This window comes from Platalea leucorodia, assembly GCF_965183815.1.
Source record: "Platalea leucorodia genome assembly, chromosome: 1".
NCBI lineage: Eukaryota > Metazoa > Chordata > Aves > Pelecaniformes > Threskiornithidae > Platalea > Platalea leucorodia.
In genome coordinates, this window is record NC_138823.1 from 129,845,602 (window position 1) to 129,867,478 (window position 21,877).

At 43.0% G+C, this 21,877-nt stretch overlaps 1 protein-coding gene across 1 annotated transcript in view; it reads left to right on the plus strand.

Moving 5' to 3' along the window:
- Positions 1-16,615, plus strand: part of COLQ (collagen like tail subunit of asymmetric acetylcholinesterase) — a gene marked incomplete at both ends in the record, with an annotated part of 40,628 nt that extends 24,013 nt beyond the window's left edge. Inside the window, 8 exons of the mRNA XM_082330441.1 lie at positions 743-778; positions 1,721-1,801; positions 6,349-6,445; positions 8,269-8,408; positions 11,303-11,422; positions 12,032-12,152; positions 14,434-14,536; positions 16,546-16,615. Of these exons, the coding sequence (XP_082186567.1) occupies positions 743-778; positions 1,721-1,801; positions 6,349-6,445; positions 8,269-8,408; positions 11,303-11,422; positions 12,032-12,152; positions 14,434-14,536; positions 16,546-16,615 (768 nt within the window). The remainder of the gene's footprint in view (positions 1-742; positions 779-1,720; positions 1,802-6,348; positions 6,446-8,268; positions 8,409-11,302; positions 11,423-12,031; positions 12,153-14,433; positions 14,537-16,545) is intronic.
- Between the last annotated feature and the right edge of the window lie 5,262 nt (positions 16,616-21,877).

Sequence of the window (21,877 nt, forward strand, 5' to 3'; positions counted from 1 at the left end):
CCAAATGGCTGTGAGCTTTAGCTGAACGTGCACAAGAGGACTAATGTACTTCTGATAGCAAAAACCAGGAGCGGTATGGAGGAAGGGAGCCTGGAGGTATCTTTCTGGGAGGACAAGAGTGGTGAGGGCAAGCAGTGGTCCCACCCGACCGGAGGGCAGTGGGGCAGCCTCCATGTCCATGTGTCCCTCAGCCCCAGCGCATAGTGGGGTGAAGAGTCAGAGGGGGATTTCTCTGGAGGTAACCTCAGTCTTTCCTGGCCTGTGCAGTCCAGAACCACGACAGCTTGCCAAAATGCTTTTAGCTGGCGACATGATAATGCTGTGAGAAAAAAAAAAAAAAAAAGGGAGATTCTTGACTTGGGGGTTCTTTTATCTAAGAAAGGAAAAGTAAACTGCTTTTGATGTAAATGGAGAAAGGCCATTCCCAAAGGCAGGCTTTGGGAGTTGTCCAGGTAGCGGGGCTGTCTGTGGACAAAGCACAACTGGGATGTTTTTGTCAGAGGAGAGGAAGCAGGCAGCAGAGGATCAGACAGAGGAGTAGTGTTATCGTACAAGGGGCTTTACAGTAAAATTTTGTTTATAATTCTCCACTTAGAGCATCACCTGCAGTGCTGAGTCACAGCGTGGGTTTTTTAACCAATATCAGTACATGGCACTTGATTTTCTTCCTTCCAAGGAAGGTGCTGCTTTGTCAAAGATCACTCCGCATTTTTTTGATGCTTTTTCTCCTTTTACTTTGTAGGGAGAAATAGGCTTCCCTGGAATGCTGGGACAAAAAGTAAGTCGGCACGATGTATTGGGGAGTTGTGTTAATTGCTGGCATAGGGTCAATGAACAGCTTCAGGGACATCCCAGAAAGTATAAGGCATTGAAGGTCTTGCTTGACTCAATGAACAACACTTCTTGGACTTGATCAAATTCTTTAGGCTTTTTATCTTAGGAGTAAACTCTGAGAAGTAGCTGTTTGTTCTTGTCTCTCTTTTTCCCCAGAACATTGTTTTAGCCATAATCTTCCTCCTGTTTAACAGGTTCACACTCTTGATTATAGGTTCATAACTGGCCTAAAATTGTTTGGGTGTTATTCACTTGAAGATAATAAATATTTCCTTCTTGATACTCTGAATCAAAACGACACTACTATAAATAGCAGTGGTAATCCTGAGCAGTTTTGATACTGTTGTTATTCTTTGCTTAAAAACCAATCTCAATTCAGATGTTGTTTTATGGATAGAAATCCTAAATGAGGATAATTTAATGACATAATTACTTCTTATCTCTGAAATTAGGATAAGGAAATAATGGTTTCTTCTAAGGAGGCCAGAAGATGAGTGAATTCACCTTCCTTTCCCTGAGTGATTTTATTATACGTGCATCTTAACCACTAAACAAGATATTGCCAAAAGGGTCAGAGAGTTTTGCTAGCCTTGACCTCCCCAAGTCTCCGAGCATGTTTCTGATCTTTCCATTTGGCTTCCTCTTTAGGAAAGGATTTTTCAGGAAAATTTGGGCAAATTGTGAGAGATATTTTTCTGTTTGTGCTTGTTTTAAAAGATTTTATTATAATTTTGATGTTCTGAGAAACAAATGGTGCCAACATTATCTAGAGGAATCATGTGAATTAGAGCATGATCCACCTGCTGTCGTGTATAAGGCAGGAATAACCAAGGTAACGTGCATTTCTGTACTTACGTCCTGCTTCCTTCCCTCCACACCCACCAAGGGAGAGATGGGCCCGAAGGGACAATCTGGAGTACCAGGACACAGAGGACCTATAGGAAGACCCGGAAAACGAGGCAAACAAGTAGGACCACGGTGTTTCCCATTCCTGTGACTCCTGGCGTCTGTGTGGTTGTGCCATATGACCGTGCGATCTGTGCTCTTGGTACCATGCACTTTGTCACACCAGGAGAAGACAGAAGCCCTGAAACACCTCACACACATGCACAGGCTGTGCATTAAAGCCTCAGCTTTGGGGCTGGAGCCTTATCTGCAACATTCAGCTCCCTGGCCATGCAGCAGGGGAAAGTTGCACTTTTCCTGGCTTGGTAATGAACTCATTGAATATAACTTGAGCAGACCTTGAACTGCCCCCCTTTGAATCCTAAGCAACACAGAGCTATGGTCCCAGCCCCACCTGATGTTTAGAGAGTTGGCACAAGGTCCAGGTCTCAGACAGTATCGGATATAACTCCGTGGGGCCTTACACTTTGTAGATCGCTAGCCCTGGGGCTGACTTAGGGAGCTGGGCTGCCCAATTTACAGGCAGCTTGGTAGGCTGCAATGGCAAATGCGATATATCCAAAATTCAGCACATTTCAGCCTGCCCAAGTGCCATCCTCTGCCCCTCACAAAAACAGATCACGGGGATGAGCGAAGGAAGGTTTGTAGGAAAACATTGGATTTCTGGAGCTCTGAATGAGGGAAGGATTGCCGTGGATGCTACAAAACCCAGCCCCCCTCACCTCAGCTCTGGGCAGAGAGGCAGCGGCAGCATCTTGCAAGGGACATCCCATTGCCTGTCCATGAATTTTCTCCCTGGCTCACCAGTGCAAAGAGCTACACTACTTCTGCTAGCAAAAACACTGCTTGTCTGCACTGGCAGTAGCCGCCTATACACTAAGAATGGTATGCTGTAATGGATTAAACTGGTATGTGGTCTGTGGCAATGAAAACCACTGGTCTATACCTCCAAACCTCAGTCCTGTGTTGCACTGCAATACACTCCTGGTTTCTAGCACATGCACTACGTGTGCATCCAGTGTCCGGGCAGGCTCTGCTGTTGCTGCCAGGCCCACCTGGAGGATGCTTTCTGTCCACACCATCCAATTTGATTGAGCCAGGCTTTGCCCAGGTCCAAGCGTTGGTTAACGCAGATCAGCTTGCAGAACTACAAGGCCTTGGAGATGTCTGACACAGTGCACAGAACCAAAGCACTAAAACACCCTCTCTGTTTCTCCCATTTCCTCTGTTAACACTAAAGCAAGATTGATTTGTTAGACTGGATATTTATATGATGGTTCTCACCATAGTACTGCATGCCAGGGACATATTCTGCTCCGAGAAAGGTCAGGAAGACACATAGCGACCTTAAGGGATGGTAATCTTGTATGGAAGCCGTTCAGGAATGGGATGGTTGACAAATGGTCCTTATTTAGGGCTCAAAATAATTATGCTGGTGGAACTATTTTTCTCAGACTTTCAGATGAATTGTAAAGACCAGGAATTGTGTGTAAATTTGATACTGATTCCCCCACTATAGCATTTTCCAAGGAGGAGGTAGCAATATTGTTATAGTTACCTGTTAAAGTCACCAAATGGGCTTCTTTGAGTGCACTTTCCTTGTGTATTTATTTTAAGCAATGATATTGGGGGTACAAAGGATACCAGTTCCTGGTGCTCTGAATTGCGACCTGCAGAGCCTGTTTCTCTCCGCTGATTGACAGGGAAGGGAACCTGTTCTTGCTAGACTGACTTTCGTGTTAATGCGGATCTGCTCAGATACAGGAGCTTGTAGATGCCATGGTTAACGGGCTTAGCTGAAAGCATTTTATTTGCAGTCTGATTACGCCCAGCATTGCAAACAGAGGCACATCCCTGCTTCACTGTTGCTCTGATGCCATCAGCTAATATCTGAAGTGAAAGAATAGCCAATGTGGGGAAAAATTAACATTGGGTCTTGGGGAGGGAATAGTAAGTCACCAAGTAAGGAAGGTATGTGCAATGTAAGTCTGCTAGATGACCCAGAAGAAATATTTTTTGTCCTTGATTTGTCAGTTTTTAAAAACTGATGCACACTCTTTGCTGGTGGTTTGTTTTGTTTTTTGTAAGCTGTGCTCATCTGTCTTGCCAAAGTAATTTGCACACAACATGTCTCCATAGCATAAGGCAAAGAGAAGATGTAGCGCCTGCAGATCAATTTGAACACAGTACACTCCTTACTCGACCTTAGGTGTTTTGTCACATTATGCAGTGTCTTAATCAAAAAGTGGTGACGTAAGGTGTGTCATAATTTAAGGCAACAATCAGTGTGACTAAAAGAATTATAGTCTGGCCCTAAATTAGGATTTCCAGGCCCAAGGCTCAGTACACAAACCCCTTTCTGGTGCCCTGAAAGCAATTACAGCATTTATCTTTTGCAGGAAAACTGGGCTTCCCTCTGTAATTGGTGAACTAGCTATTTCCTTTCTTCTTTTCTAATCCTTTGAAAAAACTTGACAGTGACATTTTAAGGCTCTGTGGCTTTGGCCGCTGCCTTTAAGTGCTGTAGTTACCGTCTGGCTGTTTGTTCAGCTGAGGATAGTTTCCATCAGCACGGGGACGTTTCCTGTCTCCTGATCCAGCTGACATCCCTAGATAAAAGCAGCTAAATTAGGAAGGTGTCACTTCCACTTCCATTTTGAGATATGTCTTGGTTACCTCACCGACTTCTTCAGCTCTCCTCTGCCTCTGGAGCAGGCTCTTCCTAAAAGGTGGCCAGGAGGTGGGAGTCACAAGTCACAGCCTGACTGCCCTCTGACTGAGATATAGCACTCAAAGCTTTGTAACTTGGGAATTGACCCTAAGGAGCAAGTTTAGGGTTTCAGCCTTGATAAGGAGGAATTATTTAGAGCTTTAGAAAACATTACTTTGAAAGAAGTGAGAGGAATATAAATACTGCCCATGGGAAAAGCTTTTCTGAATGCCATGGGTGCACGTAAAAAGAAACAAGGCAAAGATATTTAATAGAAATCTCTGCCATTATTATTTAATCTATCTGTGCTAAACAAGAAAGCATTAAGCAATCATTTCTCCAAAGCAGGAGACACAGCAGACAGCTCATTTTCAGGCAGTACATGTCCGACTGGCCCTGGCTTGCCTCTGCCAGATTGCTATTGTGTGAGGGAAAGAGATTTCCCACAGACTTCTTGGGGGCTACAAAATCCTGGTCTGCCAGTTCTGTGTTGCATAATGTAAGAAGTAATTAGGGATCAGCATCGCTGACATTCACATAAATCCTGGAATATTTTGATGGCACAGAGCTTACCTAATAGGATTAAACAAGGCAAATATTCAATTACTTCTTTATGGGCCATGGCAAAATCAACCTTCCTCTGTTGAAATGGTGCAAGTGACATTCAAATGTATCCATGGGATACAACATATTATGTAACAGCAAATTATTTTAGCATATATTACTATATATGCTTCATTACTCTGAAATTAGGCATGCAACCACCCATCACACAGTCGTGAATGCACATTAACCTGGAATTACACCATCTTCAAGGAACTCATCTCCTTTGTCATTAAAGGAAAGCTTACATAGCACACATCATTTTTTGTTATGCTACATAACGTATGCAGTTACATAAAAATCAAATCAGATGTTTAAACTTTAAGCTATGTAAGACACTTCTGAAATATAAAGCTGAGAAATCCAAGCCTTGGAGAGTATATGAGCAGGAAGATAAATATAGTTACTTTTAATTAGTGTCACCATATTAAATTCAGGAGCAAAAATAGGAAGGTGCTGAAGAGTTCTAGGGTGAAACTTCCAAATGCCTAAGGGTATAGCTGCACAAACAAGCTCCCATGAGGCAAATTAGGGCTGATCTTACAGAATATTAGCTATTGTATGGTAACTGTGTGTAAGCTCATCTCCCATAGGTAATTTTACAGTATTTTGGAGGGACATCATTTGTCAGCATGGTATTGCCACACACTAGCTTACACTTCGTAAAGCTAAGCCCTTGCTTGCCTTGCAATCATTTTTTAACATAGCTATGCCCATGGCAAAAATCAAGGAGATACAGGAGTCCAGGCACCTAAACTACTTCTGAAAACAGTGTGGGCCTCTAAGTCGTTAGTGTGCTTCTGAAAAACTGCATCCTAAAACTGGGAAATGTCACAGTGGAAGCCCTTGCTGACGTCTTATTGAATTTTCTCTTTTTTTCCCTGTGGTGTATTAGTGCAGTAACTAGGGATTTCCAGGGTCACCTATTTCAGCTCCACCAGCCCTTTCTTTCTGAGCTGCACTGACTCCTAGAGAGCTACCAGGGGTAAAAAAGGCATCCTTACAAAAAAGCCACCAAATGATTGGAGTCAGAGCAGGGTGATTCCTGACTCCACACAGAGCAGATCTGCTGGGACCACTCACTTTTAGGAGCAGAAGTCCTGCCTGGACATACTTTTCTGTCTCCACATAGAAGAGGACAGGACCTCTTCCCTGGGGTGATGGCCATGAAGTTCATGCTGCATGCTCCTATTGGCAAATGTCTTGGCTTTCTTGAAAGGGAAGCCAGTGCTAGCTGGAAGAGGTTGCGTGTTATTAATAGTTTAGCAAATAAATGGATGTCTCCTCTTTCCTAGGGACTAAAGGGAGACATTGGACCTGCGGGTATCATGGGTCCACCTGGAAGGCCTGGTCCTTCTGGCCAGCCGGGCCCCCCTGGACCTTCAGGATCAGGTAAGCAGGAAATCAGCTGGTTTCCTAAACAGTGTCCCTGCTTCCCAGCCCTTCCTGACTCATCACGTACACCTACATCGGCCCCTTTACAAAAAGTGCTGCAGGGCTTCATTTGCTTCTCTACGGACAGCAAGGAGAGGATTTCTCCTGAAAGCAGGTCATGCCATCCTTGTCCATTATAAGGACTCTATACCTGACTTTAAAGCCTACATTATGGTTTCTGATGTTTCAAATAAATAAAACCAAAACTATGGCCTATGTGGTACCTGTGGGACTTTGGCAGATGGGGATGATGAAAAGCCATCTGGCAGCCTTGGAGGGACTAGTTCATCTCCATCATCAAAGGTCTGCTGCTTCTCCAGATATCCTGGCTTACAGTGAAAGATTGCGATTTCTAATCAGCCAGGACATACTCACCCTGTGGAGCTCTGTAAAAGAAAAACAGATGAGCCTCAAGTCACAATGGCAGTTAGGAAAGAAGGGAAGGGAAGGGAAGGAAAGGGATAGAAATCAGAGGGAAAAAAAGGGTGGTGGAAAAAACCTCCCTCTTTTTAGTTAAGTGCTGTAGATCTATGCTCACTGCAATTGTGCATGTTGTAGAAATCACAAGAAAAATCTTCTAACTGATAATTGTACAGCTTCAAAACTATGCATGCACATGAACTCTAGGCAGCTTGTGAGACCAAGTGTAGACTTGAAGGACAACACACGACCCACAATGTTCAGTGACAGTGAACCCTCAGATAGAGTTTTCTCAACCTGGTTATATACTAAAGTGCCTGAAAAGAAACACAAAACCAGTTGGAAAATACTGTTGCCCCAAATGGACAACAGCTGCTTGCACTGCAGCCAATCTGTTCAATGTCCTCTTCCATTTTGCGTTCCCTTTTTCTTTCCTTGCTTAAATCGGTGGGCAGGAGTTCTCTTCTTTCTGGTGGTGTGGAAATGGTACATCTGTGAAGCTGGGGGCTGCTTCAAAATCTTCACATATCTCATGTCTCCCATTATGAAACATCTTTTCCTAAGTAAAATATCTGAAAGTTTTCAGAGGGCAGATTTTTCACCATGCTGATGGAAAGACAACCAAGATCCTGAGATTACTTTTTAAAGGCTTTATTCTATCCACAGAAAGTTTACATGTCAGGCTTGTTAATCTTTTTCCTCTAGAATATAAATTCTGATCCTAAATTACCTTTCTGTAATGATGTCACTGCTTGCAGTATGAACATGTTGGCTCATAGTCTAATTCTGCAGAGTAGTGCATCCTTGCCAAAGTTTGAAAGTCAAAAAACAGTATTTCTTTTTATTTTTGTTTGTAGCACTCTGGTATTTCTGGTTGGGTTTTCTTGTACAGAAACCTCTGAAACAGCATTGCTCAAGTGGATGCACAAATGCACAAGTCCAATGCGTTGTGGATGTCTACAGAGTCTGACTCTACTAAAATGGTGCATAGGTGCTGTAGATTGATCTGTGTGTTCATCATGACCTGAATTTCTGTAGCTTCAAACAGGCTGACATTTATCTGGAAATCCTAAGCAAATGGCCTCTCTTTTTCTCTGTAAAGTTGGTAGAAAAATTTAAAAAGTGATCTGAAAAAAAATGACTGTGGTACAAACCCTGGTCTGTCTTTCTCCTGAAGTGCTGGAATTGGTGGTTCTGGTAACCACTTCCTTCAGTTCCTAGGGGATTTGGTAGGAGATAAGCATCTCTGAAAAATTACATAAATGCATATATCCACCTGACCTGTACTTTTTCCACTAAGGCTGCATTTGTGTTTTGTATGTTAACTTCGTAACAAGGAAACCTGGCATTTTGCTTCCTAGGGCAATTTGCAATAGGACCAAAAGGGGAAAGAGGACTTCCAGGGCCGCCGGGGAGATGTCTCTGCAGATCCCCACAACATGTGAATAACCCATCATATGAGGAACCCGTGTTTGGACACAGTTATCCAAAAGTCCCTGCGGTAAGCTGATTTTCTGGGAGAGGGTGTGAGTGGTTCTTAACTACTTTTATTGTAAGAGGTGGTGTACTCACCGATATTTTGGATTTAACAGGGAAGATGTCTGTATGTGGGCAATGTGATATTTCCAGTATTCACCACCTCTGAGATCCAGTTGGTGCAAAAGAGTTTGGTCTCATAACTAGTCTGAGGGTTGTGTGATTGAGGTGCTGGAATGCAGATATTTGAAACCATCAGTGACATAGCACGTGTTTAGAAACCTTTTTTCAAGTCTGAGGATGCTCTCTTCCATCTCCTACGGTACATATATAATCAGTTCTTTTTATTTCAGTAAATTGAAATATATTTCAGATTGGTCAGTGAAATAAGCATCTCTTTCTTGCTTATTTTTTATATCTTCTTCTGCAAAGACAGTCATTTCAGAATTGAATATTGAGGTCAAGCATTTCACATATACGATAGAACTTTCTCCCAAAGCACAGACCCTCTACCTTGGACCAAAAAGGAGTCTCTACGAACCATGCGAGTCACAATTCTGAGCTCCTGTCTGTAGACATACACTTTATATAGCTAATTTCAATCTCTAGCCTTCTGGAAAGCATTTTTATGAGCAAATTGGACAAAAAGTACTTTAAAGGGCAAGTCATTGGTGGAAAGCGATCTAGCAACCTTTCATCTCTGATTTCTTTGGGCTTTGTAAATACTATTTCTGTACTTTTCCTTCTGCTGATCCCTGCCTTATTATTATGTGCACTGTAGCACTTAATCAGCAATGAAAATGCTGCCTTGCTGCTATGTACCAGCTTAGCCCAGCCACTCCACTCATGCAAGTGGATATTGCGTGGTGTTAGGTCATCTCTGAATGACAATAAGCAGCGATTAGCTTTGTTAACTTTCCCATCTGTCACGTTTTCAGAAAGCTGTTACAGCGTGTGAAAAGGACATACTCACAACACTGTCCATTAAACTGGGTCATTGAACTCAATCTTTTGCAGGAGTGCGCTGCAAGTCTTGTCAGCTGCTCGCTCATCCCTGTCTGTGTTGCATTACAAAAAAGCCCCGTTATTTTTAAAACTCAATGGCAAGAGAAGAAAACGCATGAAATAAAGTGCATATCACATCATGCTGCACACTACTGCAGAAAACAATCATGTATTTCATGGCATGGAGAGCTCATATGATAAGGCATAAGGTTTGCAATATTCTGTGTAGGTCTTATGACCCTCCTTTTCCACCTAGCACAGTTTCATATTAGATCTTAAAAGATGGTAATGAGAGTGTAACAACTACCTAAAATATATATACCCTACACTATCTGTATGAACCTCATTTCATGGTGAGCAAGTGCCATTTCGTTCTCAGAAATGAGGGACGGCAAAGAAGCAAGCCTCAGCTCTGAAAGTGGAGCACTTGCAGGGCAGCTCTCCCCCTTTGCCTGCCCCATTTGTTTTAATCCCTCAAATGTCAAGAGCAGGAACTTAAACATTGCTATTATTTATTCTGTTCAGATCCTCACGTAGCAGCTTTGAAGCCTGCCTTGTACCACTTGACGACTACTGTCAGGGTTGCCATAGTTGCACACGGCAAAGACCCAGAGACGGTGCTCTGTGCCCCCAGTCCCCGCGTTGCGTGGTTTGCCAAAGCAGCATCCGACCGCAGCACGTCCCCAGTGCCATCACCCACTTGCCCGTCCACTCCACTGGTACCAGCACTGCCAGAGGAGGGGAGAGGCTGGGAAACAAAGCACTGGTTTTCTGTCACTGGCTAAGGTTCATTCCGGTTTTTAAATCTTTTGCAATTTCCAAGGCCAGTATCTGTAACAGAGAGTTTCAGAGAGCACAGATCTGCTATTGATTTCAAGAGAAATTGGAGCTCTGGGGCTGGGACTTGAGCTCCTGAACACAATTACTGAATCAGTTCTTTGCTGGCTTTCTATTTCTTTGCTTTCTTTCATTCAAGCTGAAGGCATTTTTATTCAATGCTTCTTTAATGAAATTGCCCTTTGTCGAGGGCTATGGGAATATTCTGCGATGTAAAAATTTCAGGGTAATTTGTTTTAAAAAGAGCCAATTCTGTTTATGCTGGTGGGAATCAGGCTCAGCCCTAAATCCATTTTGCTCAGAAGCACTCCATTTGCTTTTCCTTAATTTAAAAGTGGTTTGAATCTTGCTAAAATTAATTTGATTAAGCTGCTGAAGGAAGAGATTATTTCTTAATGCCCCTTACAGCCAATTTCAGTGACTGACATTAAAAAAATTGGTAAGAGAGCAGCTTGTCCTCATTTTTGCATTTTGAACTGATTTTTTCTGTTTAATCAAAGACTTGGCTTTAGACTAAAGTATATGCATATAAAGAAAAATGCATTTCAATGCCAATTAAATCTCAACGAAGTACAAAGTAGTAAAAGATAAGTGAAGGTTGCATTGAGCAATACGTTATTTATTTTGTAGCCATGAGCATGCCTAAAAATTTATAGAGAAACCCGCAATAAGCACTTATGCGCATATGGATTTTGCAGTTGTTCCAGCATCTAACCATTTGAGCATCTGCCGGTTTTTCTCAGCAATGACTGCGCGCGAATATTTGCGTGATCGTTACCTGTGGATGTGCATTTTGAAATAGGGGCCATTGGAGCCATAGCTAGGTGCTCAGGAAAGACCATTCTCCTTTGGAAACTCCTGTTTCTTCTTACCAGTCGCAAAGGAGCCTCTTATGGTCTGGCAGTCCATGGCTGTAAGTTCTCACATCATTCTGTTTCTGAAAAAAAACCAAACGATTTTTCTGTGTAATTATTTACCTATTTGCAGATACATATGTCAGTTGGCAAAACTAGATTCTGTGACAATCCAAAATACTTCTTGAGAGGGTTACCAATCACCTCTTTTTCTGTGCCCCAGATTTTTGTGGTGAATAATCAAGAAGAATTGGACCGGTTAAACACTGATAATGCCTTAGCTTTTAGACGAGATCAGAGATCTTTGTATTTCAAGGATACCTTTGGATGGCTCCCAATCCAGGTGAAAATATGACTGTGGTCTCAGAAAACTCGTGAGTGTATGTTTCATTTTTAAATATAGAACATACTGCTGTACTTACTTAAGATGTCATACAGAATCAATGAAGCAAATGGAGAAAAAGCTCGTTTTTTGAGCGCTGCCACAACTGTACATAATTCTGTGATTTTTGTTCACGGGAGTCTTAATTACTGAGGCGTTAACTCATCAGTGTTGCACATTTTGCTAACCTCCCTGTGAACCAGGCTCCACTGGTGAACATACTGGGGCTGAGTTTGGGGAATTATGATAGTAAAGAACATTTTTTATTTCATGAAAAATAAGGCAAAACTCACCAGGGTACAAAGTTGCAGAAAAAGACAAATCCTGCAAACCAAAACCGTGTATTTCCTTATTGCTTCAAGCTAAGTTAAGTCCCGCTGAAATCAGCAGTAGGATCCTTCTTGTATCCACTGGACTTTGAATCAGATTCTGTATAAACCCCATGAACCACCAAATAGCGGGATAGGAGCACCCAGTTGTGGGATCTGCCTCCCACAGCCCCTCACCTCTGCTTGCTGGCCAGGCTGCTCGTGGTCCGGTTCGGTAACCGCTGTGTGTTTGTTTGGCCAGCTCACCCCTTTCTATCCCGTGGATTACCGCTTCGAGGATGGCGGTACCTGTGGAGATGGGATCGTACAGGACGGAGAAGAGTGCGATGATGGCAATGCAGTTGTGACTGATGACTGTATAAGTAAGTTACAGCGCATCAAGAGCAGCCTCTTTCTACCAGGGAAGGTGCATTAGTTGTTTCCGCAGGCTACACTGCTGTGTAAATCACACAAGTGTTTCACTCAGGGGAGCTTGCGTGGTTTGTGGATCGAGTGCAGACACAGGGAGAGGAAGGCACAATGGCCATAGTGAGAAAACTGAGGTCCTTCACGCACGTGGATGCCACACACCAGCACAAGACAGAGGTGATGCCAAGTACCTCTCATGCGTCCTCATTGAGGACTGTGTACCTCACTGAGCAGAGGCGTCTCTGCAGTCAGAGCAAAAACCACTGCATTTCAGGAGCCAAATCCAGCAGCTGGTTTCCATACACACCTTGCCCAGGGGCTGCCAGCTTTCTGGCCAAAAGTTGTAGCACACTTTGCAGTGCACCACAAAACCCCTTAGAGTAGACACTGAAGCTGACTATATCAAATAGTAAGCTAGATCCTGGGTCCAGTAAAACCGCTTTGGATTTTGTTATTCACTTGCATAGGGAAGGTGTCAGCCCACTACCTTCACTGATCGGTTTATACAACATTTGATTCCTGTCTAGTCAAGCTTCCTTTCATTTTGCTGGTTGTGGACAGCAAAGAGCATATAAGCATAAAAGCAGCTGTGGCAACCTTCACTTCTACCTTTCAGTTACTTTTACCACTTGATTCCTTCCCCAGAGCTCAGCACTCTACACCATCTACAGCTGACACACAGCAGGTTTGGTACTCTGTTGGTTCTAGCAAAAGGCTGCTTCTTCACATTTCAGAACAGGTATCGGCCAACACCAAAAGATGTAATTTTTCTTTTTCATTTCTATAGCCCCCTATTTTTTAGCCTGACTTTGAAAATTAGCTGTATGCAGCCACAGTCTATGTGAGTTTATCCATTGGCCTGTTCATCACCACGCTTCCCGAATCCCAGCCAAATTCTCAGTGACAACAGAACAGAGATTTCAGAGGCAATTCAGTTGCAACAGGTATAGGGAGATGTGTAAATAAATGCCCCACCAAGCTTGCCTGACTGCAGAGTAATCCAGTGAGAGAGCATGAGCTCTCCAGGCTCCAAGCATGAGAAACTGATTCAATTAGAATTTGCAATCAACTGCGGGCAACAAGCATGCAGAAAAATAGTGTTCATTAGTTCTAGTGACTGCAAAATTGTACATTGTGTGTCTGGAGGCACATCATATTATTTTGTGCTGTACACTGGGCAAAGCGTCAGGTCAATCAAGGCCTTGCAATACATAGACTTCTGACACTGATATGACCCGAAGAGTTATCATTGAGTTACTTAGAAATGAGCACATTGTCATAATTCTGCTCTTGTGACTGAAGCAAAACAAAAAGGTTAACCAAATGTTAAGTGGATTTAACTGTAAAATAGGCTCGTTGTTCTTAGAAGCATCAATTTCTAACAAACAGATCCTTGGTGCAATTAATTAATCATTTCTATTTGTAAATAACCCACTTTAACTCTTCTAAACTCCCTATTCTTGAGTGTCCTTTTAATCTGTTGCTTAATAGTGTCTCCGAGAAGATGTGAAAGGGATTTTAGCTAAATGAATTTGTTCAAGTTATAAAGCTGTACTCAAAAAGTTGAAGACATCAAAAGCAAAGTCCAGTTGCTGAAATAGCAAACAAACCCACAAATTACTGTAGCCTACATGCCAGCCACCATGAAAAAATGTCACAAGGCCCACTCACGCTCAAGTCAGTAGGATTCAGTAGTGGGTAAAACATCTTTTTGGTGATCATTACATACTTTTTTTGATAGACAGGCAATAGGTCTACGTAATTCTGTTCGTATGTGGGAACTCGCAGTAGACACACATAGATAATGTGCAATATTGGGTAAAGGTCTAGGTTGGGATTTTCAAACTACTTAAAGACCTCAGAGTGTTTTTTTTTTTAAATTGTGACCTCTGCAAATCATTTGTTAACTGTATTTTATGCTTCCTTTAATTTGTTTTGATAGCACTTATCTATGGCAATAATAATTATTAGTATAAATGCTGTTGTAATTAGTGTTTCTGTAGTAATTATTTTTAGTAGTTATCCATTCTTTCCCTTGGTCATTGAAATTAGGCTAAAAAAAGCATATTCTTTGTCGTGAAGAATATTGCTCCTCCTAAGACATTCCTTACAGGATGCCCTCCCCAAGACGCCTTGTTTTATACTTTACCCTTAAAAATCTAGTTCTGCTTACCTCACCTGCTTCTTTTACATATGAAGTGCCTTGAAAGTATTTCTTTCTGTATTTTTCACTAGGATGCCGCCGTGCTTACTGCGGAGATGGCTACAGACACGAGGGGGTTGAAGACTGCGATGGGAAGGATTTTGGATATTTCACCTGTAAAACATATCTCCCTGGGTATGTATGAGCTGTCTTCACTTTGGTTCAGGGTTTTTTTCATTGGTGTTTTTCTTTTTTTCTTTTTTTTTTTTTTCTCTTTGCCAGCTTTAAAAAAGAAAAGTATTACCCACTTAAACCTTGTTCCACTGGGACCGCTGCAGGTAGTGAGGGAGAAAAAGTCTATCAGATTATTTCTGCATAGCATTGACTTTAAGGGCTAAATCTTATCTCTCAGTAATAAGCACATGCCTGTTACTGCACAAAATGAATGAAGGTCACATAGACGTATGTTTGCCCGCTGCTTGCAAAGATTTCCTTGTTTGGTGACATTAACATTGCATTAATGTTCACCCATAACGTACCAAGAGTAGGAAAGACCACGAGAAGGAAATGATCACATTGAAAGAAAAAAAAACCCAAACCACAGCTCCAACAGACCTCCTGTTGCCCTTACCATTAATGGGTATTCAAGGGGTATCTTTGTTTCTGAATCAACCGGTCATCTATCAGCTTTTCCAAAGACCGGAAAATTCACTCAACAGCAGATGCAAAGCCATGCATCTGCTTAGCAATGTCCTTCATTTAAAACATCTGCTTATTGTTGACTTGCCTTCTCTGCCTTTGTTTAAGCAGCTTCCTCTGGTCAGCATTTTGCCTCCGAGAGCAGTACCTCTATTTAACTGTCAGGTATTGTTACTGGCTAACAGGAAACATTTAATTTGCAAATGAAATTATGCGCAGAGCCCTCATCATTCATGGAAGAATAATGTGCTAATTGACAGGCATAAGAAACCACAGGATGTCTTTGTAAATCAAGTGCTGTGCTAATCCTTCCACTGCAATTGTTGGAGCGCTCCTGGTGTAAGAGATGATTACCAGCAAACCTGACAACCTGAAACATTTTACAGAGATCTCACCTTCAGACAGCGTGGAGCTGTTTTCTACTGTGAAAACTAGTCCCTTCTAAGAGCCTGAAGTTTGGTGCCAAAAACAGCACCACAAAAGCTTGAGAAATTTTTATAAATTTCACTTTCCACATATAATCAAGTTGTGAAGAGCACCTGAGATCCTTTATTTTTGCAGTCTTCAAATTATCTGCTAAACTAAAGAAAAAGCTGTGAATCATGAGTAAAATGGGATAAGTATGTGAGCATGTCACTCCCATGAGAGTTTCATCCCAAAACACCCTTTCCTCCGAGAGCTCTGCTGGAACTGATTTTCCCATTTTCTACTCTTTCCAGTGCCCAAATATCTCCTCATATTTCACACACCTTCAGTTCAGATTTTATGTTGGTTTTCTGAGAATGTGGGTTATCCAAGGACATAGTTTTAAGGACCTGCTTAATGGCTGCTTAATCCACACCTTGTGGATTATCTGATGGACGAATTATTCACTTAGACATATGCTAGCAATAAAACCTCATCAAAATTCTTATTTTATTAACACCTCTGGTCACGTCTTCAGTAGGTAGAGTCACTGCAGCTCAGTTTAAGTCAGTAGAAAGACAAAATCACTGTGTTTCCTTATTTTGCAAGGACCCTTCTATTTACTTTTTTTTTATTTCAAAGGTGTGCATGTGTCACCATCATTATTTCAAGTACCTGAAAAATAAGTTAAAGGACAGGCACGGTCACGCCTGCTGGAGCTATTAGAAGTAACTGGAAAAACACTTAACTCAGAGCCTCAGATATTTCATTACACAGTTCCCATGGGTGAGCGCCAAGGCCTCCTGCACCCACCCCTGCATAACGCTCAAATCCCACTGCCAATGGGGATTTTTTTTTTTTTTTTAATTGACATTACTGGGAATTAAATCTTCACTCATAGTTTGTCCTGGCCTCTTATTTTGCTGACAAGGGGGAGCCCAGTGGAGCACTGATGGAAATTACCCTCTTAGTTTGGTTCCCATATGTTGCTGCACATGGCATTTTCTGATGTTCTTCACTCCTACAGAGGGTTACATCCAGAAACCATATAATGTGAACTACAGCATACTTTGAAACTGAGATATTCTCTTTTATTTTAGGTCTTACGGAAAATTGCGATGCACTTCTTACTGCTACATTGACTCTACACAGTGTCGATACTTCACATGAGGGGAGCGGAGGTGGGTAGCACCCCACGTGTAGCGGGGTGCCAGGTGCTACACTATCATCTACCCAAGAAGGACTGGGACAAAAAAAAAAACCCACCCACCTCTGTGTGAAAACAAACAAAGAGACGTCATGCTGCTGATGGCCATTTCAAGATGTTTTTCTTTTTTTTTAAATTAAGTCAGATTGGGAAAAATTAGTACCACTGCATCCTGTCTTAATAGAGAAGTGTCAAACAGCGTTTGCCAGTAAGACTTTCACGTGGCTGTGGATGGCAACTTGCTCTCCATCACAAATGCAATGTTAAAGCTACTGCAAACTGAATTTCACTAGCCAGGAAGATCATATAACAATTACCTCGACTTAGCACTGTTAAACCTACATGTAAGCTCTTCAGGGTTTTTGTCTTTAAACCTTCTCAGCATAAACACGAAGCATATCTTGGATGAGGTGTTTATAGAGACTTTCTCTTTTATTACAATGTGAACTTTGCAAGTGTATCCACACGAGTGATGACTTCAGCGACATTAAGGTTAACTATACACCTTCGTGGGTCGAAGGAGCAGAGGCCTTTCAGTAAGTGCTTTCAAGATCAGTAAATCAGCCAAAAAAAGCTGGTTAACTTTACCTTCAGGCTAAGACATTTGGCTGTGTGTGTCTGTGTGCATGCACAGAAATGCAAGCACTCACAGGAGGCCTGGAACTGCAGACCACAAAGGCCAAACTGGACAGATAAACTGTGAAATAGCCAAGGAGCTCTCTCCCAGGAGAAAATCAGACAGGAGGGGAAGATAAAGAAAGAATGTATTTCCATATTTTCCACCTCTGTTGAGCTGGCTGGGCTCTGTGTGACCCCGAAGGGGCTGGGACAGCATCAGTTACCTGCCTGAAACCACGGTGTGACCACATACACATTGCCTTCACTCTGGTTTCTACACTGGAAGGTCTTTTCATTTTCATCCCCTTGTCCACCCGACCATCACCATTCGATTACCGGTTATACCCTGTCCTCTCTCCCCCTCTCTCCCGCTTGCTCTTTCCACCATCGCGTCTGGGGTACCCCTCAGTGTATGTTCTCACTTTTGTATTGCTGTAAATCAGATCTTGGAGTAGGGTGTTTATGGATGCTCATTCATGCTGTGTAATGTACATGTATTTTTGTTTTTCAGAAAGTTTGTTCAACTATATTAGTTCTGATAGGAGTCAGGGTAATTATATACTTATTTATTAGCAAGCATTAAAGAGCAAATTTTATGTGGAAAGCATATTAAATGTTATGTGAAAAAGAGTCTATAACAGAAGAAAACTAAACAAAGGATGTGCAGAATTCAGGACTAAAAGCCTCAAATCCAGGTGTTATTTTCATACAAGCCACTCTTTTCTGCTTCACAATAAGTGCTGTACATGACTGAAATGCGTGAGTTATCTGTACCAGTGACAGCACTGCAACAGCTGCACTTACACCGGTACATCTGTAAAGGTTAAATAAAGGTGGATGTTGTGTTATAATGATAATGCGTTAAAGCAATCAAGAAATGCATACAACCTTTACCACCTGTATAGTACACTTGAACTCTGCGTGTCCAAAGTGATACTGGAAATCACCAATTAAAAAAAAAAAAAAAAAACACAACCAAAATTAGCGTACTCTTTGTGGCTCTCACTTACCTGGACTATTTATGTTGCTATGAAGCCGAGCCACCAGCATTTGTAGCCCAGTTCAATAGTTTGGTTTTTATTTTTAAACTGAGGTCTTAATAAAAGGTCAAGGAACCATTGGGGCAAGGAACTTGCCATAAGCTCTGGAAATCTAGGCACTAGCACAGCTGCCTTTTAATTTCCCGTGCTTGTGCGAGCGGCAGGTTCCAGCAGCATCACACCACGCGGGAGCGCGTATCCCGGCGGGAGGCTTCCGAGGACAGCCACGCTCCCAGCAGCACATCCAGCTGGCCCACCCTCTGGCCGAACCTCTGGCAGCACCTGCCGGGTGTTACCATCCTGGGCTTGGAGACACTTCATCTGAACTCCTCGCCTTCTCCCAGGAGTTCCTCTCTACTCCCCAAAAGGCTGGAGTCTTTGAGAAATTTGGTAAATCCCAGTGTCCTTTCACCTTCGGTTTTAAGTTGCATCATTTTTAAAAGCTCCTGCCTCCAAAGGACGTTGAAGTTGCAAAGCTAAGTGCACAGAGGGCAGGAAATGTAAACAGGAGATGTAATCGCGTAGGTAAAATTGTACTGTGTTGCACGTGTTCAAGAAGGGGCATGTCAGTCTGGTCAGAAAACATTCGCAAAGCATGGATTTTAGATGGACTTTATTAATACAGCAGAAACAATTCAGCATCTTCACAGAAAGAAAGCAATATAAGAAAAAAAAAAGATATGAAACAAGTTTCTTACTACCATTACTGTCTTGTTCCTGTTCAGATGATAAAGCATGAGAAAGGTATCTGGGAAAGTGTTAAGTATATATGATTTTAAAGTCTGCAAAAGAAATCCTTCCTCGTTATTTCTAAAATACTTGCTTTATCATTAATTGGGAATCCTTCAGCTGGATGGTGCCTGGTCTGCTGTCAATTATCTTCCCTCCTTCTCTGAGTATCTTAACACATTGTGCCAAGACTGGCTCAAAAGTTAATTGGGGTGTTTCAGTTCCTTGGCCTTTTGTAGCAGCAAGTGCTTGTGGAAGAGTTTTCTAATGATTAGTACGCACCTCTAGACAAATAAAAAACCAGTATGATCTTATGCCATGCACTGTATTAAATGTATACTAAAAATCCAGCTTGCGCTTAATATATAATTAAATATATGTAGTACCTACTGCGTGTATTAGCAGCTCATGTCAATAAATTATGCTACCTTAGTTCTGCTATGTCCTTACTTTCACTTCATTTTGGGTTTAACAACAACATTTTAAGTTATATTTAAAAATATAATTACCTAGTTTAAGATGCTGGGGAGGGAAAAAAAACAGTGCCTCCTCTCCCACGCCTGCTGCCTCTCCCCGCCTGCCACTGGACCCGGCTCTGTCTGGCCGCACCGGCGTGCACAGCCCGGGAGTGCGACTGTGCTTCCCCACACCCGGTCTTGCCGCTGCCTCAGCCCCAAACTGACCCCTGCAACACCCCATCTGCAGAACTGCTCCGCTTTCATTGATTTCTGGTTGTGATCGGTGTCACATGGACTACTTTTAATAAGGCTTTGGGCTGCGGTTTGGGGGATTATCTCCTCCTGCTACCTCCTAAGGTACTGACTGGGTTGTAACTCCTACCGGAGGCTGAGCTGACGGCTGCAAACCAGAAAGCAAAGGCGTTGGGTGCTGATGGATGATGGGAATGGTGATGTTGGCACCTAGGGTTTGGTCCCTCCCAGCAGCCAGCACCCAGGCTTCGGGAAAAGGCTCCTGCCTTGCAGTAGCAGCCAGCAAGTCTGTCCTCCTGAGGCCTTTGTGTGACCCAGAGGAGGGCAGTGCTGTCTGTCCCCAGGGGAAATAGAAGTGTATTGACACTCCTTTCTTTGTTCTTATGGTTTCCTTTAATGGCACCAAAGTTCATATCCTTTGCAGCCCCTCCAAAACCCTGCAAGGCCCTTGCTGCTCTGCAGGCACTGGGTTTTGTCGGCTTCTTTTTCAGCCTCTCATGCCATGCCTTTTCTATCGTCTGCGTGTTGCAGCCCTGCAAACACCAGAGCAAAGGCCCTTGGCCACGATTCTTACCTTCTTAAAGGATGGCTTCTTAGAGAAGTCAACCTCACTGTTTCTAAAAATCGCATGGTACAATTGCTATCTCAGTCCTACTGGTTTGGACAAGGGGAGAGGGGATTGGTGGTTACCATTGAGCTGGGAGTCCCCCAGAACAGGCACTGTCTTTGAGCACCAGCTGTTTATGAGTAATACCAGTAACAAGTCCCCGGTTAGCTGCTTCTGGGGGCAATTCAATAGCTCTGGCACTCTGCTGCCACATACAATCAGGGCATGTATTAACAAAAGAAGACCAAAATAAACCCAAGAGAAGTAAACCGGTACTGTGCTGTAATTCTTTGATGATACTCAAGTGCATCATGCAGGCAAGGCAATGCCGCAAGATCTTTAAAGAGTTGTTGGAAAAATCATGTTTTATTTCACAAAGGGTGAGGCAACAGAGAGCACTTTGTGATAGACTTTCAAGTTCTTCCTCCGATGATAGCTTTTGCCTAAGGAGATGGATACGGCAAAGCAAGTGTCCCATCCCTGGAAACCATTCTCTTGCACAGAAAGCACCAAGTAATGGACTACTGAAATCTGCTATAGGCAATGTAGGGTGCTGGCAGAAAGACAGACTGAAGCAGACAAATAGTGAATGTAAAACCAGGATCAGGAATCCAGTTCAGAGTAACTGACGCTTATTGATCTGGTAAGGGACCATGCAACTTGCAGGCTGAGCACGGCCAAGCCTCAATCAAAGGGAAAAAAGGAACAAAATCTAAGCAAATAAGCCCTTTTGAGTCTTTACTGAACATGGCCAGTGAAAAAAACCCACTGTAGTAATGTATTCAGTTACATGCCCGACAATGTGCTCTATGCTGCAAACTGGGGTCCTCTGTGCTGAAGGCTGGTGTCACACCAGGTCTGAAGAGCCCAGAGCAAAGCCTGGGCACATGCTTTCATTGCATTGGTAATTACGGGGACCTTTAGGAGGATGGCCCTGAACAAGCCCAGCAAGGAAAGGCTGCATTTGAAAGGGTAGCCAGGCCAAATTATATTAGAGGAGTGTACTCCTGCTGGAAATTACATTAGTGGCTACTTCCCTCCCTCCGCCCCCAACAAAATCTTGGAGTTAAAAAGCACTGAGTTATAGCCCCGGCCTTTCAGGGCTTTTAATTTGTTTGGACAGCTTCCTGTGCATCTGATGGAGGGTCTGGTTTGGATGCACAATCTTCTCGAGTGCGAGAGACCAGGGTTTAAACAGTTGTGTTTTGCTGCAGCCTTCCCACCCTCTACTGAAAAAGTAGCCCTCCCTGCATGGGGTTCTGCTCATCATTTTCTCCGGGAAAGGAAGGGGAAGGAGAACCATGGAGCTGAACCCATCAAAGATTCCCATAGCAAAGCCAAGCGGCGCTTCAGGGCACTGCGGGGAGACGGAGCCTCTCTGGCCATCGTGCTGAGGGTGGGAAGGGGCCTTGTGGCACACATGCATCAGACCATCTCACACTCTTCAGGAAAAGCCATCTGCTGGGCTTTCCCCAGGGCCAACACTACTGGTGGCATCTCCTGCAGGACACTGGGAAGGAC